Here is a 20353-nt window from a genome sequence, read left to right as displayed (position 1 = left end):
GCTGTTTTTTTAACCTAAAACAAAGCACAAAAATGGGAAAATTCAGCTACACTAGGTGCACATCAAACACTCACCACAGAAAGCTGTTTAGTGGAGTACCGTTTCCGGAGGAGGAGATTCGCTGCGTGACATTGGGGCACTCGAGTGCTGCCGCCCCCGTACCACTTCGATGCCACTTCTAGAGCGGCTGCTACCGCTGCTTTTCCTGTGCTGCTCAGGCACTTCCGACACCTGTAGGTGCTCTGTATCCCCCACAGAGGACATCTTGCTGCACGCTTTCCACAGCGCTGGCACCATCCTAAGAAGGCTAGGCAATGCCTCCTCCCCCGGAAGTACCTGGATCAGCTTCCGGGTCACGGGCGCTTTGCTTTCCACGCCGCTACTCCTGGATGAACGCAAGGATCCACCTGCCCTGCGCCCGCATGACCCAGGGCGGCCTTCCCCGGACCCTGGGATCGCGACATCCATGGCTCCAGCTGAGGAGGGGTCTGCATGCAGAGCACCCCCGACACTGCCGTTCCCTCAGACACCGCGCAGAGGCTGTTGGACCCGGGTAAGTTCTACCTGTCAGTTCCCATCTAGGACAGGAACCCAAAACTGAGGAGGCGAGGGGGACCGCCCCTTTTTAACCTGTAGGCTCCTGTCCTGATGGTGGGCAGATCCCCTCTCTTGTAGGGTGCTGTTGTCTAGAAAAAGATGACTGAGGGGCGATTTAATAGCCAAGTATAAGTATATAAGGAAACAATACAAATAACTCTCCGAGGATCTGTTTCTACCAAGGAAGGTGACGGTCACAAGGGGGCATTCTCTGCGTCTGGAGGAAAGGTTTTTTCACCAACATAGAAGAGGATTCTTTACTGTTAAGGCAGTGAGAATCTGTAATTCCTTGCCTGAGGAGGCGGAGATGGTGAACTCAGTTGAGGGGTTCAAGAGAGGTCTGGATGTCTTCCTGGATCGTAACAAAATTGTAACTTACAGTTATTAGGTTCTTTAGTAGGACATAGATCTGGGGATTTATTCTGACGGAAAATAGGCTGAACTGGATGGACAAATGTCTTTTTTCGGCCTTGCTAGCTATGTTACTATGTTACCATCCATCATTGTATGAGCTAAAGTGGACTTCATGGGAGACGACCAAGGAGAATACCATCTTTGAAATAAAATCATAAAAAAGGCAGACTGGAATTTGCCAAACTACATGTTGACAAGTCACAAAGCTTCTGGGAGAATGTCCTATGAACAGATGAGACAAAAATGGAACTTTTTGGCAAGGCACATTAGCTCTATGTTCACAGACGGAAAAATGAAGCATATCAAGAAAAGAACACTGTTCCTACTGTGAAACATGTAGGAGGCTCTGCTATGTTCTGGGGCTGCTTTGCAGCATCTAGCACAGGGTGTCTAGAATCTGTGCAGGGTACAATGAAATCTCAAGACTATCAAGGGATTCTAGAGAGAAATATGCTGCCCCCAGTGTGAGAAAGCTTGGTCTAAATCGCAGGTCATGTGTGTTGCAACAGGATAATGACCCAAAACACACTGCTAAAATCACCCAAGAACGGCTAAGAGGAAAACATTGGACTATTCTGAAGTGGCCTTCCATGAGCCCTGACCTAAATCCAATTGATCATCTTTGGAAAGAGCTGAAACATGCTGTCTGGAAAAGGTAACCTTCAAAACTTGAGACAACTGGAGCAGTTTGCTCTTGAGGAGTGAGCCAAAATACCTGTCGTGAGGTGCAGAAGTTTCATTGACAGTTACAGGAATCGATTGATTGCAGTGATTGCCTCAGAAAATTGTGCAACAAAATAATAAGTTAAGGAAACCATCATTTCTGTCCAGGCCAATTTCAGGTTTTTTTTTTTTAAATTCTGTGCAAGTATAGTTGAAAAGCAATGTCTGACTTTCATTAGTTCATTTTCATAGATTTTTTTCCTTTATTATTACTTTTGTCAGATTCAAGTTATTTCTGCGACTATTGTGTGTTTTACTGTCATTAAACGAGGGGTACCAACAATTTTGATCACATGTATGAATTTACTGAAGCAACAATATTAAATGGCTGTAAAAGTATACATTTGTTTATCAAGTAATGCCTCAACTTAAACATAGGGCAAACATATATGGTAGATAAAAAAATTTGTATGAAAGATACTTACGATAAATCCTTAAAATCTGAAAACACATACATGTGCCTAAAACTATCAATTGCTATTACTGGGCAATCTGCAGGAGTTTTCTGAATGTGCAAAAGAGGATGTCTAAACTTATCACAGTCTGCATGAAGAAAGTTTATCGATCCTGGAAAAAAGGAGAAAGTTGTAAGCCTTTAAATTAAATTAAAAAAGAAAAAGAAATTTGTGTAGTAAAATGTGTTTTTTTCATTTCATCTTGAAAAGTTCAACTTTACATTTGAGTGTAAGAACAAAAAAAGCAAATATACCGTATTTTTCACTTTGTAAGATGCAGTTTTCCCCCCAAACTTGGGGGGAAAATGGGGGTGCGTCTTAGAAAGCAAACACGCCTTACCGAGATCGTGGGTGCAGGACGCAGGCTGGGATGAGGGGGTGTCCGGCGGTTGCTGGCCTGTGCTGCGGGGGGCCTTCGATGCCCAGCGGTGCTGCGTGGGTGTCCGGCGCTGCCGACCTTTTGCGGCAGGCCAGAGCCCCAGCACTTCCACGGTTCCATGTGCTGTGATCTCCAGTAATATGGCTGCCGCCGGGCGCGACATGCGCAGATGGTGATCTCAGGATCAAGATCTCGAGAGATGAGATTTCAGCGCGTGGACACCCACGCAGCACTGCTGGGCACTGGAAGCCCCCCTCAGCACAGGCCAGCAACCTCCGGGCAACCGTAGACACCCCTGCAGCAGCGTGCCGCACATCAGAACATCCCCTCATCCCAGCCTGCGGCATCACCCCACTCCTGCCTCCTCCAGCAGCGACCCTGCATCTCGCTTCACTACAGCCACCACCCCCGGTAAACAATAAGATGCAAGGATTATAAGAAGCACCACCATTTTATTAAAAAAATATTTTTTTCTTATTTTTCTTCCCAAAATTTGGGGTGCGTCTTATGATCTGAAAAATGTGTTGCGACTTGCACAAATTTTGGTTTTCACATAGACTGCTGCTTTAGTGGCAATCACATGAAATGCACAATATGCATTTTTCAGTCCACATGGCTGCATGAGGGCTTGCGTATTTGTTGAACGAGTTGTACTTTTGAAAAAAATCATTTTTTGTCAAGGGATGCACTGGAAAGCGAGAAAACATTTTGAGAGCGATGAAATTGCAAATAAAAGTGCATTTCCAATTTTTTTTTTATTTACTATATGGTAAAACTGATCTGGCAATATGACACTACAGGTCTGTATGAGTACCCAGATACCAAACATGTATTTTTTTTTTACTTAACCCCTTCATGACCCAGCCTATTTTGACCTTAATGACCTGGCCGTTTTTTGCAATTCTGACCAGAGTCCCTTTATGAGGTAATAACTCAGGAACGCTTCAACGAATCCTAGCGGTTCTGAGATTGTTTTTTCGTGACATATTGGGCTTCATGTTAGTGGTAAATTTAGGCCGATAATTTTTGCGTTTATTTGTGAAAAAAATGGAAATTTGGCTAAAATTTTGAAAATTTCACAATTTTCAAATTTTGAATTTTTATTCTATTAAACGAGAGTTATGTGACACAAAATAGTTAATAAATAACATTACCCACATGTCTACTTTACATCAGCGCAATTTTGGAAACAAAATTTTTTTTTGCTAGGAAGTTATAAGGGTTAAAAGTTGACCAGAGATTTCTCATTTTTACAGCAAAATTTACAACACCATTTTTTTTTAGGGACCACCTCACATTTGAAGTCAGTTTGAGGGGTCTATATGGCTGAAAATACCCAAAAGTGACACCATGCTAAAAACTGCACCCCTCAAGGTGCTCAAAACCACATTCAAGAAGTTTATTAACCCTTCAGGTGCTTCACAGCAGAAGAAACTTGGAAGGAAAAAATGATCTTTTAACTTTTTAGTCACAAAAATGATCTTTTAGCAACAATTTTTTTATTTTCCCAAGGGTAAAAAGAGAAACTGGACACCAAAAGTTGTTGTCCAGTTTGTCCTGAGTACTGTTTGGGCACACGTCGGGACTCAGAAGGGATGTAGTGACGTTTTGGAATGCAGACTTTGATGGAATGGTCTGCGGGCGGCACGTTGCATTTGCAGAGCCCCTGATGTGCCTAAACAGTAGAAACCCCCCACAAGTGACCCCATTTTGGAAACTAGACCCCCCAAGGAACTTATCTAGATATGTGGTGAGCACTTTGAACCCCCAAGTGCTTCACAGAAGTTTACAACGCAGACCCGTGAAAATAAAAAAATAATTTTTCTTTCCTCAAAAATGATGTTTTAGCAAGCAGTTTTTATTTTCACAAGGGTAGCAGGAGAAATTGGACCCCAATAGTTGTTGCCCAGTTTGTCCCGAGTATGCTGGTACCCCATATGTGGGGGTAAACCACTGTTTTGGCGTACGTTGGGGCTCGGAAGGGAGGGAGCACCATTTGACTTTTTGAACGCAAGATTGGCTGGAATTAATGGTGGCGCCATGTTGCGTTTGGAGACCCCTGATGTGCCTAAACAGTGGAAACCACTCAATTCTAACTCCAACACTAACCACAACACACCCCTAACCCTAATCTCAACTCTAGCCATAACCCTAATCACAACCCTAACCCCAACACACCCCTAACCACAGCCCTAACCCCAACACACCCCTAACCCTAATCCCAACCCTAAACATAATCCTAACCCTAACCCCAACACACCCCTAATCACAACCCTAACCCCAACACACCCCTAACCATAACCCTAACCACAAGCCTAATCTTAACCCTATTTCCAGCCCTAGCCCTAATTCCAACCCTAAGGCTATGTGCCAACGTTGCGGATTCGTGTGAGATTTTTCCGCACCATTTTTGAAAAATCCGCGGGTAAAAGGCACTGCGTTTTACCTGCGGATTTACCGTGGATTTCCAGTGTTTTTTATTTCACCTGCAGATTCCTATTGAGGAACAGGTGTAAAACGCTGCGGAATCCGCACAAAGAATTGACATGCTGCGGAAAATACAATACAGCGTTCCCGCGCGGTATTTTCCGCACCATGGGCACAGCGGATTTGGTTTTCCATAGGTTTACATGGAACTGTAAAGCTGATGGAAAACTGCTACGAATCCGCAGCTAAATCCACACCGTGTGCACATAGCCTAATTCTAAGGGTATGTGCACACGATGCGGAAAACGCTGCGGATCCACAGCGTTTCCGCCGCTGCGGGTCCGCAGCAGTTTCCCATGAGTTTGCAAAAAACGCTGCGCACATGCTGCGGAAAAAACTGTGCGCAAACGCAGCAGTTTACATTCCGCACATTTCACTTCTTTCTGCGGATTCCGCAACGGTTTTACAACTGCTCCAATAGAAAACCGCAGTGAAATCCGCCGAAAAACCGCGGTATATCCGCGATAAATCCGTAGCGGTTTTGCACTGCGGATTTATAAAAACCGCTGCGGAAAAATCCGCAGAGGACCAGAATACGTGTGCACATTCCCTAACCCTAACCCTAGTTCTAACTGTAGTGTAAAAAAAAATATTTTTTTTTCTTTATTTTATTATTGTCCCTACCTATGGGGGTAATAAAGGGGGGGGGGGTTCATTTACTTTTTTTTTTATTTTGATCACTGTGATAAAACCTAGAGCAAGGGGGGAGTGACATCGGAGCACGGGGGCAGCGGACAGGAGGACGGGGGAGCGGAGCACAGGACGGAGGGGAGCGGAACATACATCGGAGGGCTGGGGGGGCGATCGGTGGGGTGGGGCACATGAGTGTTTCCAGCCATGGCCGATGGTATTGCAGCATCGGCCATGGCTGGATTGTAATATTTCACCAGTTTTTTAGGTGAAATATTACAAATCGCTCCGATTGGCAGTTTTACTTTCAACAGCCAATCAGAGCGATCGTAGCCACGGGGGGGTGAAGCCACCCCTCCTGGGCTAAAGTACCACTCCCCCTGTCCCTTTTACCCGATCTGCAGGGATGCGATCTTTGCATGACGCCACATAGGCGTCATGGGTCGGATTGGCACTGACTTTCATGACGCCTACGTGGCGTCATGGGTCGGGAAGGGGTTAAATTGTGAAAAAAATCTAGAAATTTGTAAGAAAAAAAAATAGCCATTTTCTGTGACCTGTAATGTTTTCATCTTTCGGAACATGGGGCTTATTTTTTACACCCTGAGCAGATGTTTTTACAGATCCAATTTTGGGGTAGATGCAATGTTTTGATCACTTCTTGTTGCATTTTATTGCAATGTTGTGGTGGTCAAAAAACGTACCATATTTTTCGGACTATAAGACCAACCTATGTTTTAGAGGTGGAAAATAGGGAAAAAAATATTTAAAGCAAACAAAATGTGGTAAAATATTTAATAACATACTCTCATATGTGGTGTTATTATATATAATAGTATGTTATGTTGGAAGCTACAAGTAGAAGATGGTGCTGGGGGACAAGTGTGGTGTCTGTAAAGTACTATATGAAGACGCTGGAGGGCGAGTAAGAATGGGGGCACAGGGCTTATATTTAAAGCACCACTTTAGCACTGAAAAATAACACTGAAGTGTGGCTTTAAGATCCCATGGGAGAACTGTAACTCCCAGCATGTCCTGCAGATCCTATTGCATGCTGGGAGTTATAGTTCCACCACAGGAGTGGCAGAGTGCTTTTTGTATGTTGTAAAGATTAACCCTTTAATTAATTCTTAGTTGTTCAGGCTGTGCAGGTCCCGCAGCCAGCCAACCACACTGTGGTGAGGTAAAGAGCTGGAGCTTCCAATGATCGCACAAGCCATCCCTCTTACTGCCTCTCCACAGGTCACAAGAGAAAGCTTGCAGATTCTAGTGCCATGTCTGAAGAACCTGTGATGACGACATAAAGGGAGGGCTCTATGCTGTCATGTGATGCTCCAGCCCGCCATCTTCATGACCTCACACAGGTCCTATGCCGAAGCACTCAGCATACAGAACAGCTCTCTCCTCTGGCATCCTGCTCCTGCCCCCTCCTCCACCAGACACACTGGTGGCAGGAAAATGTCCCCGCTGCAGGAATCTGGCGCTGGGGAAATTAAGTAGGTCCGCTGTAAAAGTGAATATTCATTTGCTGCTCACCAATCATTGCTCATCACTGACAGGTGGGTGGGGAAGCTGCTAATGAATATTCCTTAACTTTAAGCATCGGGACCACGTAAATCCAAAGTGCCGGATTGCTGCAGCGGGGACATTTTCCTGCCTCCTGGGAGTTGGATCTCAGTGCGATCCCACTCCGCCGATGCCTCTTCCCCACGTTACATCCGTACCATTCCATCCGTTCCAAAGACATACTGATAGGAATTCTAGATTGTGAGCCCAATCGGGGACAGTGATGATAATGTGTGCAAACTGTAAAGCGCTGCGGAATATGTTAGCGCTATATAAAAATAAAGATTATTAAAATAAAGATTATTACCATAGGACGCACCCCACACTTTCCTCCCAAATATGGAGGAAAAAAACTGTGCCTTATGGTCTGAAAAATACGATAATTCTTGCAGTTTGATTTTTTTTCTCTGTACGTTTATTATTTGGATTTCACAAGAGGATCAGGACACGCACGTTGGTCTTCAACAGACCCCCAGCTGACATGGAAACCATGAGCGGAGCTCCACTCCATCCATGGTTGTTTATGGATTCAATCAGCCATCATGTGCTGGGAAAAATGATGTCTCTGTATGTGAGCCCGCACCAAACCCAGGGATATTACTTGATGTACAAGCAAGTCAAATGTAGTGAAAGGATTAAAAGGGTTTTTTTGGGTCAAAATCTGCCTTCATCTACTAAAGGGAATCCATCAGCAGGTTTCTGCTATGAAATCTGACAGCTGCATAAAGTAAGGACAGAAACTGTGATTCCAGCAATGTATTACTTTGTTTACCATGCACTTCTCACCTTCCTGAAAAACCTCAGCCTATCTTGCCCAAACACACTGCACAAAAAAACTTCATACACTTCCAAAAACTACTTGCTTGTTATCTTCCTACTCCTACTGATTTCGGGGGACATCTCCCTCAACCGCTACCCTACCTCATACCAAAACCATACTAACCTTATTAATATTACTTGCACTCCCTCATCTCTCTCTTTCAATTGTGCCCTTTGGAATCCACATTCTGTATGTAACAAGCTTCCTTTCCTGAACAACTACTTTGTGAACAACTCTCTGAATCTGCTGGCCCTCACTGAAACCTGGATCCAGGACTGTGACACTGTCTCCCCTTGCTGCCATTTCCCATGGTGGCTTACAATTCTCCCATTCCCCGAGACCCACAAACAGACCTGGTGGTGGAGTCGGCATACTCTTGTGCTCACAATGCACATTCCAGGTTATACCCACAGTTCCATCGCTCTCATTCCCTTCTTTTGAGGTCCACACCATCAGGCTCTTCCGTCCCCTCTACCTCAAGAGTAGCGGTCATATACCAGCCCCCAGGCTCACCCACCCACTTCCTGGACCATTTCTCTGCCTGGATGCCACACTTCATGTCCTCAGGACTCCCAACCCTTATCCTGGGAGACTTCAACATCCCCATTAACAGCCCCACTTCCACATCTGCATCCCAGCTTCTATCACTAACCACTTCTCTAGACTCACAACCCACAGCTCTCAACCTCTGAAACACACAAAGACGGTAACAACCTGGACCTGGTCTTTGTCTGGCTCTGTTCAATCTCCTACCTAGATAACTCACCGCTTCCCCTCTCTGACCACAACATTCTATCCTTCACACTCACAATTCTTCACCCACCCCAGCACTCTCCTACCTACCACACATTCAGAAATCTACATGCCATTAACCCTCAGACACTTTCAGACTCCTTACACTCATCATTGTCCCCAATCTCTTCTTTTTACTGTCCTGATCTGGCTGTACATCACTCACTACAATGACACTCTTTGAAGCACCCTTGACCAAGTAGCTCCACTCACCCTCAGAACCTCCAAACACAGAGTAAAACATCCCTGGCTCACATCGCAAACCCGATTTCTCCAGAGATGCTCTAGGAGTGCTGAACGCTTATGGAGGAAAACTCACACACCAGAAGACTTCATACACTTCAAATTTATGTTAAGGACCTTTAACTCTGCCCTTCACCTCGACAAACAGACCTACTACACCACCCTGATCTCCTCACTATCCAACAACCCCAAGAAACTTTTTAACACCTTTCACTCCCTCCTCAGGCCAAAAGTACAAGAACCTATCACAGACATTTGTGCTGATGACCTGGCTTCCCACTTTATAGAGAAAATAGACAATATCCGTCAGGAAATCCGCTCCCAGACACCAAGTGCAATGACTCCCATCCCTCCCTGCATCTCCCCTGGCTCACTCTCCACATTCGATCCAATCACAGAAGATGTAGTCTCCAAGCTCCTCTCCTCGTCCAACTACATGCACCACCAACCCCCCTTCCCTCACACCTCCTCCAGTCTCTCTCTCCAGTCGTCACAACTCACCTAACTACAATCTTTAATCTCTCCCTCTCCTCTGGCATTTTCCTTTCTTCCTTCAAACACTATCATTACTCCATTCCTAAAAATACCTACAGACCGGTCTCCAATCTCCCCTTCATGTCAAAACTCTTGGAGCGCCAGACCTACTCCCGCCTGACCCGTTACTTTTCCACTCATTCCCTCCTAGACCCTTCACAGTCCGGTTTCCGCCCCCTACATTCGACAGAAACTGCACTCATCAAGGTGACCAATGACCTTCTGACAGCAAAATGTAACGGTGACCACTCTCTGCTCATTCTCCTCGACCTTTCTGCAGCTTTCGACACTGTTGACCACTCTCTCCTACTCTCTAAGCTCCAGTCACTTGGCATTAAGGACACTGCTCTCTCCTGGTTCTCCTCCTACCTTTCTGACTGCTCCTTCAGTGTTCTGTTCTCTGGCTCCACTTCATCTCCTCTTCCTCTCATTGTTGGGGTACCTCAAGGCTCAGTCCTTGGCCCCCTTCTCTTCTCCCTCTACACAGCCCCAATTGGACAGACCATCAGCAGATTTGGCTTTCAGTACCATCTTTATGCTGATGACACAACTATACACGTCATCCCCTGACCCTACCCCCGCTGTACTACAGAAAGCCACTGACTGTGTCTGCAGTCTCCAACATCATGTCCGCTCTCTATCTGAAACTCAACCTCTCCAAAACTGAACTTCTTCTGCTCCCACCATCTACTAACCTCCCTAAATCTGACATTTCCCTCTCTGTGGGTGGCACCATAATAACACCCCGGCAGCAGGCACGCTGTCTGGGTGTTATGTTTGACTCAGATCTCTCTTTCACCTCCCACATACAATCTCTTGCCCGCTCGTGCCGCTTACATCTAAAGAACATCTCTAGAATTCGTCCTTTTCTTACCATGGAGACAACAAAAACCCTCACTGTTGCCCAGATCCACTCCTGCCTGGACTACTGCAACGCTATTAATTGGCCTCCCCCTCACTCGACTTTCCCCTCTCCAGTCCATCCTTAATGCGGCAGCCAGGGTTGTCCATCTGGCTAATCGTTACTCAGATGCATCCGCTCTTCGCCAGTCATTACACTGGCTGCCCATTCATTACAGGATATAATTCAAAGTACTTGTTCTCACCCACAAAGGTCTCCACAGTGCGGCACCCCCATACATCTCCTTCCTCATTTCGGTCTATCAGCCTAGCCGACTGATGCGCTCTGCAAATGACTTTCGGCTAACCTCTGCACTTATCCGTACCTCCCACTCCCGACTCCAAGACTTCTCCCGCGCTGCGACAATCCTCTGGAATGCTCTACCCCAAGACATTAGGACCATCCACAACTTGCATAGTTTTAGGCGCTCGCTCAAAACACATTTGTTCAGAGGGGCCTACCACGTTCACTAATCAAAGTCATTTCATGTTTGTGTGTAGCCCATTCACTATCTCCATCTACCCCCCACCCCCTGAAGATGGCTGTAAATACACACCTGTACTTTGTATCTCCCCCACCTCATTGTAGATTGTAAGCTCTCACGAGCAGGGTTGTCTTATTTAGCTTTATTGTATTGTTAACGTTGTTACCTATGACTGTTGTGTTTGAAACTGTTAAACTGTAAAGCGCTGCGGAATATGTTGGTGCTATATAAATAAAGATTATTATTATTATTACTAGATACAACAGTTATGATAGAATCAAGGTTTTCTCTATTGCAGATTTAGTAGAATGTTGAACCCTGTTTAACCTCTCCCAAAATATCACAGATCAGCAGCTTTCTGTGTGCATTATATAGTTACAGAAAGCTGCTAAACAGTCATGTTTTCCTATATTTAACACTAAAAACGCATGCGTTTTTTTTGTATGCGTTTGGCCGCGTTTGACGACGCATGGGTTTTTTCGCTGCTTGCGCAGAAATGCAACAATGTAGTAATTTCTAGAGGCATTTATTTGCTGCCAGGAAACGCATGCGTTCGATTGCACACGGTTTGCGTAAAAAAAAAAGCATTGCTGTCTATGTAAATGCATGCGTTTTTAAGCACATGCGTTTGGTTGCGTTTTTTAACGCATGCGTTTCAATAGAGAAAAACAAGTCTAGACACTGATAAGCCACCCCCCACCATCAAGGTGATAAAGGGATCCAATCCCTAACCCTAACCCTAGGGATCCAATCCCTAACCCTAACCCTAGGGATCCAATCCCTAACCCTAGGATCCAATCCCTAACCCTAGGGATCCAATCCCTAGCCCTAAACCTAGCCCTAACCCTAGGGATCCAATCCCTAACCCTAGCCCTAACCCTAGGGATCCAATCCCTAAACCTAGCCCTACCCCTAATGGGAAAATGGAAATAAATAAATTTTTTTAATTTTTCCCTAACTAAGGAGTTGATGAAGGGGGTTTGCTTTCTATTTATAAGGGGTTTTTCTAGTGGATTTTTATGATTGGCAGCTGTCACTCACTGAAAGACGCTTTTTATTCCAAAAAATATTTGTTGCGTTACCACATTTTGAGAGTTACAATTTTTCCATATTTTGGTCCACAGAGTCATGTGAGGTCTTGTTTTTTGCGGGACGAGATGACATTTTTATTGGTAACATTATCGGGCGTGACATTTTTGATTGCTTTTTATTACGATTTTTGTGAAGCAGAATGAACAAAAACCAGCTTGTGAAATTTCTCATCATGCGTACCAAAAGCGCAAACGCAGGAAAAAACGCATGTAAACGCGTACAAACGCAGCGTTTTTTTAACCGCATGAGTCAACGCATGCGTCTAAAAAACGCAGTGTTTGTACGCGTTTACATGCGTTTTTTCCACCACTTGCGGATGCGTTTAAAATGCTGCAGATTTAAACGCAAATGTGAAACCAGCCTTAGAACGACCCCAAATGCTGACAAAACACATCAAATGATTGACACACCAGGAAAGTGGCCTCACTTCATCCACATTACAAATTGCAGCATGTAACTTCAGCATTCAGCCAGGCATGAGGTATTGGGGTCTGGGGCAGCATTTACAGCTTTCCAATGAAGGTCACAGTAAGACGAGGTGGGTGAGGGATCGGTGTAGGGCCCCTTTGCTGGGAGCCCTGATACCACATGCAACAGCTCAACCTGCTTTCATGCTGAGCCAGACTCAGGTGGTACAAATATCAGTTTTGTAGACTACCATAGTCAGCAAAAATTTAAGGATAGCAACACGGGTAGTTGATGCAAGGAAGTGGAGGCCTGACGGGCTGGGAAGACTACTGCTACTGGCAACATGCATGAAGGAGACCTAACCAGGAGTCTACACATTTCCCAAAATTATTTGCAGATACTACCAAAGTGGCATCAATCAGGGCCGGCGTCAGCACCCGGCACAGCGGGCAAATGCCGGGGCCTTGGGAAGAAAGGGGGGCCCACTAGCAGCTGGGAGAGCAGAGCAGGAGATAACATGCTCTCTCCGCCCACAAAGTCACTGCTGGCTGCGTTCTCTTAACCCCTATGTGCCAGCTCTGACACAAGCATCTTCTCACTCAGTCAGTGCAGCCAGGCAGGCACACATAGGGGTTAAGAGAAGGCAGCCAGCGTGACTGTTTGTGGGCGGAGAGAGCACTTCTCTGCTCTGGCCCCTGGCTGGCTGCAGACAGTGCTGCTGAGCTGAACTTATCAGGAAGATTCCGGAGGAGCTAGTCCTACCAGAGTGCAAAGGTATCCAGCAATAATTGCAGTTGGTCCTGTGGCTCAGTCTGCTGCTGTCTGTCTCTGCTGCCTAAAAATGTGGGTGATGTCTGGAGGAGCAGCTGGTGGGGTGCAGCCTGCAGCCACCCAGCTCTCCCAGAACCCCAGAATACATGCATGCTGCACCAAACCTGCACCAGTGGGGTAGGAAGAAGCTTAACCCCTTCCCATCTGTATGAAGGTTATTGCTAAACCTTAAATATAACAATCTGACCCGCATTAATGGGGTTAACCAGATGCCAGGAGGAAGGGGAGCTGCTGCCATGTGGGCTGTAGGTTGGGGCCCAGTGGCCCCAGGCTGGTGACTGGAGGGACTCTGCCCAGTGCCGGCATGTGGGTGATTTCTGCTCCGGAGTCTCAGCTTCTCTCCTCCAGGTCACACTGTGCAGTCACAGCAACATTGGTTGTGTCTGTCCAGGTCCCAGCAGCTGCCACTGCTCCCACCAAGGACATGGCATCACTTAACCCTTCCCCTGCAGCCACCTGCAACAAATCCACATTATTCCTTGATTAAATCAGGTTCCAACCCAATAGAAGAGCAGACATTTCCTGCTGCCATTAGGGTCCGGGAGGGGGTGACATTGGCTGCCCTGCTACTCTGTAGTGGGGGGTGACAAGTGTAACATGGGGTAACGATGAAGGAGAAATGCACAGGATAATAGTGAGAGCGACAGAGGGCAGTGTATGGTATGGAGCAGTCATGGGTGGGCTGCTGGATCCCCCCATACTGTACATGATTGCTCGGGACAGGGAGGCGTTTAATGAGCTTCTAATGACGGGGCACTAATTGGGTCATTAGGGTTTGTGGAAAGGATTCAGCATCAGGTCCCTCATTAATGCCCGAGCGATGTTACTTTGCAGCACAGATCTGTTAGGGCCGCAAAACCAAACAACGTTGTTTATGTAGAAAAGTCTTTGTTTCATAGAAAAACTCAAAACAGAAAAGATTTTCTGATACAACAACGCCCTGCTCACGACACTGCACAGCACCTCTCCTGTATATATACACTGCACAGCACCTTTCCCCCTGTATATATACACTGCACAGCACCTTTCCTCCTGTATGTATACATTGCACAGCACCTCTCCTGTATATATACACTGCACAGCACCTTTTCTCCTGTATATATACACTGCACAGTACCACTCCTCCTGTCCTGTATATATACACTGCAGAATTTACAATAGCTGTCACTCATGTAAGAAGTGAAATCTGGCATTGTACTATACATTTCTCTGCCATATCTGTGCATCATAAATCGGGTATGTGTTAAAGGGGGGGGGGGCCCACTGAGACTCTTTCGCCCGGGGCCCTCAAAAACCTGGAGCCGGCCCTGGCATCAATTTCACCACTGTAGAAATAGGAGAATAGGGACTGACAGGTCTTTCACTACACCCAATCCAAGAACATAACTGTAGAAGAAATCCGTGCTTATCCGATAGATACCTAATAGATCTAATGTAATGACATACAGATCTGTTTCAGAATATCAGCTGCTGCAGATCCACGGGTACGTAGACGACCGAATCAGATATGAAGAGGTAGGTGGTTTGTGGAAGTAATCCTCGCTGCCGATTAAAATGCAGGACCAAAGATATCCAAATGAAGGAAAGTGGTTTTTCAAGGTGTTTCGAAGTTCAAGTGACCTCTTCCTCAGGAACACAACCACATGTATACAAGGACAGGTAGAAATGGCTATACAAATAGAAAAAAAATTCAAATCTGGAACAAAAAAAACCCATATGACAGATGGTGTCAGGGTTCATAGTATTTACAGTACATATAGTATAACACATGATCTGTATAAAAATTGAGTAAAAACAAAATAGAATTCACATTGGTGTTGCCATGATTAGGCAATAATGTAATATGTTGTTTCACAGATCTGAAAAAAAGAAAAAAAAAAGAAAACAAAAAACAAAAGGCTCGGTGGAGAACTCTCACTAAAAGATCAAACAATGACACCCTCAGCCATCAACCCTATGAATGTGCCACAACTCCGGACACAAGACAGAGGAGGAAAAAGGAGAAATACCATTACCACCTTCTGATATTCAGAGTATCAAAAGAAATTTTTGAAAATATTAAAAAATGATTGTGATATGTTGGAAGAGAAAAAAGGAGGGAGAAAAAGGGAAAAAAAATAAATTACAATACACAAAATTTTTAATATTTATTATTTTTTCAATAAACACATTTTTGAAATGATTAAAATATATCTTTTGATACTCTGAATATTGGAAGGCGGCTAATTGTATTTCTCCTTTTTCTTCCTCTGTCTTGTGTCTGGAGTTGTGGCACATTCCTAGGGTGATGGCTGAGGGTGTCATCACCTATTGTTTGATCTTTTAGTGCGAGTACTCGACCGAGCCTTTCGTTTTTTAATTTCTTTCTTTCTTCATATATCTGTGAAACAACATTTTATTATTGCCTAATCATGGGAACACCAATGTGAATTCTATTTATTTTTAATTTATACTCAATTTATATACAGATCAGATCATGTGTTATAACATATGTAAATACTATGAACCCTGACACCATCTGTCATGTGATTTTTTTTTTGCAACAGATTTGAACATTTTTTCTATTTGTATAGCAATTTCTACCTGTCCTTGTATACATGTGGTTGTGTTCCTGAGGAAAAAGTCACTTGAACTTTAAAACGAGTTGAAAAAACCCCCCACTTTCCTTCATTTGGATATCTTTGGTCCTGCATTTTAATCGTCAACGCGGATTACATCCACAAACCTTCTACCTCTTCACACTATACCCAATCCAGCAGATGGACACCCAACCAGGAGTGTTCACGTTTCCAAAAAATATTGGCAGACACCACCAAAGTGGCATCAATTTCAGCAGCAGCCACAGAAGCGACACTAAAGGTATCAGGGAGCAGTTACGTGACATTAATGCATTACACAAAAAAATGCAACATCACCTATTCTGTACAGTCTGTGATTGGGGTGCAAAAATCCTTGGAGATTCATGACTTGTTCTTCTTAATGAAAGGCGGTCAACACTTTCAGGGGGCGGCCCTATGCGCTTTTCAGTCAGGAAACCACCAGCAGCGCTGAAGACACGTTCTGAGAGAACACTGGCTGCTGAGCACAATAAAACCTCCAAGACATGTGAGGCGAGCTCAGGCCACTCATCCATTTTGGAAGACCAAAATGTGAAAGGGTACAAAGTAGAGTTGAGCGACCTTGACCTTTTTAGAGTCGAGCCGGGTTTCGCGAAACCCGACTATCTCAAAAGTCGGGTCGAGTGAAATCGGCCGATTATGACGTAAAGTCGGGATCGACCGAAACACGAAACCCAATGCAAGTCAATGGGGCAGCATAGTCGGCAGTGAGTGGGGGCCAGGAAAACACCTAGAGTGCCCATTTTAATGTCAAAACCATCCATTCTTCTTAATGAAGCTTGTCAAGCGTAATTTACCTTATAATAATTGGAAGGCATTTGAAATTGGGGGTCATTTGGCTAAAGTTGTGGTGGGTAGGGCTGGTTCAAGTAATTAGTGGGCCCAGGAAATCTGGACCACGTCACGGCAGTGGAGCAGGGAGAGGTAAGTATTTCAACTTTGCAAGTGCTGTGAACCTGAGCAAGCAGGGGGGGCCCACTCGTTGGCATTGGCACTGGCACAGGGCCCCTCAAAGTACAGCGGTGTGTTTGCACGGCGGGGGCGCCTCCCACCGGCAGCAACACTTTTGCGTACCATGAGAGGCCCTGTGCCAGTGACGTCGCCAACTAGTATTCCTCCCCCCACCTGATGAAGGAACCTGCACTTTCATCTGCACCTTCCTCTTTGTCCCCGTGTAAGGTGGTATGGTATGCGTGAAGGGGGACCTGACTTTCAGCAGGGTCACAATCTTGCAGTGTATCGTGCACGGGAAATGTTGCGTTATGGGTCAATGTACCAGCAGACTCATCTATCACTGGCTGGGCAATGGGCAGGATGAGGAGGAAACACAGATATAGGCCCAAAGAATAAAGTGGGCTAAATGCAGTTCAAAATTGGTAACACAGGACTAATCAGGGGGCATTGCAGTGGAGGACAACTGGAATGAGAGGCTGACACAGAGAGTAGGCCCAAATCAGTAAGTAGTCGAAATGCAGTTCAAAATTGGCAACAGTAGTAAACAGGCGGCACAGCTTTGTTCAGTGGAGGAGAACAGCAAGGAGTGGCAGACACCGATAGTAGGCCCCAACCCAACTAGTAGGCCAAATGCAGTCTAACATTAACAACTACTTAACGAGCGCCTGAAAACGGAATTTCAGGACAGGAAACCAGGAGAACAGCAAGGAGCGGCAGACACCGATAGTAGGCCCCAAACCAACTAGTACGCCAAATGCAGTTGTTCCGTTTAACCACAATTTAATGAGAGCCTGAAGACAGAAGTTCAGGAAAGGCAACCTGGAGAACACCTTGGAGTGGAACACACCATCTCTCTACACCCCATACCCAATTTGTAGGCCTAATGCAGCGTAGTTTCCAACAACTACTAAACGAGAGCATGATGATCGAAGCATTGGCGAGGAAACCTGGGGAACACCTTGGAGTGGAACACACCATCTCTCTACAGTGGAACACACCATCTCTCTACACCCCATACCCAATTTGTAGGCCTAATGCAGCGTAGTTTCCAACAACTACTAAACGAGAGCCGGAAGATCGAAGCAATGGAGAGGAAACCTGGGGAACACCTTGGAGTGTAACACACAATCTCTCTACACCCCATACCCAATTTGTAGGCCTAATGCAGCGTAGTTTCCAACAACTACTAAACGAGAGCCGGAAGATCGAAGCTCAGGAAAGGCAACCTGGAGAACACCTTGGAGTGGAACACACCATCTCTCTACAGTGGAACACACCATCTCTCTACACCCCATACCCAATTTGTAGGCCTAATGCAGCGTAGTTTCCAACAACTACTAAACGAGAGCCGGAAGATCGAAGCTCAGGAAAGGCAACCTGGGGAACACCTTGGAGTGTAACAAACCCTCTCTCTACACCACGGAAGGGCTGATTCTTAGGAAGGAAGGCTGTCGGAAAGAAGCAGGGCGCGTCCGAGGGTGATTATATTCTTATTAGGTATATACTCACCCTCGGACGCGCCCTGCTTCTTTATTTGTAATGAATGTTTATTTGCAATGTGGTTTTGACTTACTCTATTTTTTTGGTAAATAATGATTTTATTATTTTCATTGTTTTGCATCTTCTTGGCAATAATATAAAGAAGACGCGACAGGACAACACTCGGTGGATGCCATATCTGTGTTTAAAATTGAAAAAACCTTTCAGTTAACTACTTGCAGAAGAAAGTTATTGTAGCTGGTGGCCATTTTTAGTACTGTACCAGATTTTTGTTGTATGTGTTTGTTTTTAATGTTAAAATGTCTGCATTTGATATCTCTCCAGTATTTTCTTTTTTATAAGCAAAATACTTATTTTTATATTTTCTGATGTTGGTTCCAGGGGTACACGGGCAGCAGTGGTGTGGTCAGTGGAGGCCTAGTGGAAGGAGTGACCGCAGACAGGCATCGAAGGCCTAAAATAATAACACATGGCTGTAGGCAATTTTAAATTGGTTACAGGGGTACACGGGCAGCAGTGGTGTGGTCAGTGGAGGCCTAGTGGAAGGAGTCACCGCAGACAGGCATCGAAGGCCTAAAATAATAACACATGGCTGTAGGCAATTTTAAATTGGTTACAGGGGTACACGGGCAGCAGTGGTGTGGTCAGTGGAGGCCTAGTGGAAGGAGTGACCACAGACAGGCATCGAAGGCCTAACATAACAAAAATGTCAATACAATGGTATTGTCAGTGGCAGGCATTGAAGGATGTCAGCGCATAGACTAAACATTGGTGGAGCTGTGAGATAATTTTGCAAGTGGTAGAGCACTGTTTGAGCTGGGGTGGGGGGAAACTGTCTTGTGGCCGGCGGTACAGGCCCAGGGCCCCTCATATTACAACGGTGTGTCTGACGTTGGGTGCGCACCACCACCGCCAGAGACACTTTATTGTACTAGGAGGGACCCAGTGGCAGTGCCGTCGACCAAAAGCGGGCTCACCCACCTCTTCAGACAAACTGCACTCTCACGGGTGCTGTCGCCAAGTGTCGATACCACGGCCCCGTGTGGGGAGTTTGGCCATTTAGTGAGGTGTAAACATGTCGTATGCTGGACAATCAGGTGCAGAAAATTACGAGATTGGAAAAGGCATTCAGAATAGTCCACAGGCAAGACCTTTTCATAGGAAAGCTAGGTGTCAGCCGGGCAAGGTGGGGCAAAAGATTTCGAAATCCAGTTGTGGTTCATTTTAATGAAGGTTAGATCATCTACATTTTGGGTAGCCAGACGAGTCCTTTTTTCTGTTAGTATTGAACCTGCAGCACTGAATACTCTTTCTGATAGGACACTAGCTGCCGGGCAAGCAAGCTCCTGCAATGCATATTCTGCCAATTCTGGCCAGGTGTCTAATTTTGATGCCCAGTAATCAAATGGGAATGACGGTTGAGGGAGAACATCGATAAGGGATGAAAAATAGTTTGTAACCATACTGGACAAATGTTGTCTCCTGTCACTTTGAATTGATGCTGCAGTACCTGTCCTGTCTGCGGTCATAGCAAAATCACTCCACAACCTGGTCAGAAAACCCCTCTGGCCAACGCCACTTCTCATTTCTGCCCCTCTAACTCCTCTGGTCTGCTGGCCCCTGCAGCTCGTGTGAGAACGATCACGGGCGCTGTGTGCAGGGAATGCCAGAAGCAAACGGTCAACAAGAGTTGATTGTTTGGTTGCTAATATTAGTTCCAAGTTCTCATGTGGCATTATATTTTGCAATTTGCCTTTATAGCGAGGATCAAGGAGGCAGGCCAACCAGTAATCGTCATCATTCATCATTTTAGTTATGCGTGTGTCCCTTTTGAGGATACGTAAGGCATAATCCGCCATGTGGGCCAAAGTTCCAGTTCTCAAATCTGCGGTTGTGCTTGGTTGAGGGGCAGTTTCAGGCAAATC

The 20353-nt window shown here is 45.5% G+C and overlaps 1 protein-coding gene across 2 annotated transcripts in view; it reads right to left on the bottom strand.

The window, feature by feature from the left end:
- ERP44 (endoplasmic reticulum protein 44) overlaps positions 1-20353 on the bottom strand; it is a 380772-nt gene that overhangs the window by 45237 nt on the left and 315182 nt on the right. For both annotated transcript variants that reach the window (XM_069730447.1, XM_069730448.1), the window contains one exon: positions 2160-2301. In XM_069730447.1, the coding sequence (XP_069586548.1) occupies positions 2160-2301 (142 nt within the window). The remainder of the gene's footprint in view (positions 1-2159; positions 2302-20353) is intronic.

The sequence above is a fragment of the Ranitomeya imitator genome, chromosome 6, assembly GCF_032444005.1.
Source record: "Ranitomeya imitator isolate aRanImi1 chromosome 6, aRanImi1.pri, whole genome shotgun sequence".
NCBI classification, from domain to species: domain Eukaryota; kingdom Metazoa; phylum Chordata; class Amphibia; order Anura; family Dendrobatidae; genus Ranitomeya; species Ranitomeya imitator.
Note: the sequence above shows the minus strand (reverse complement) of the source record. Positions and strands in the feature narration are given on the sequence as shown.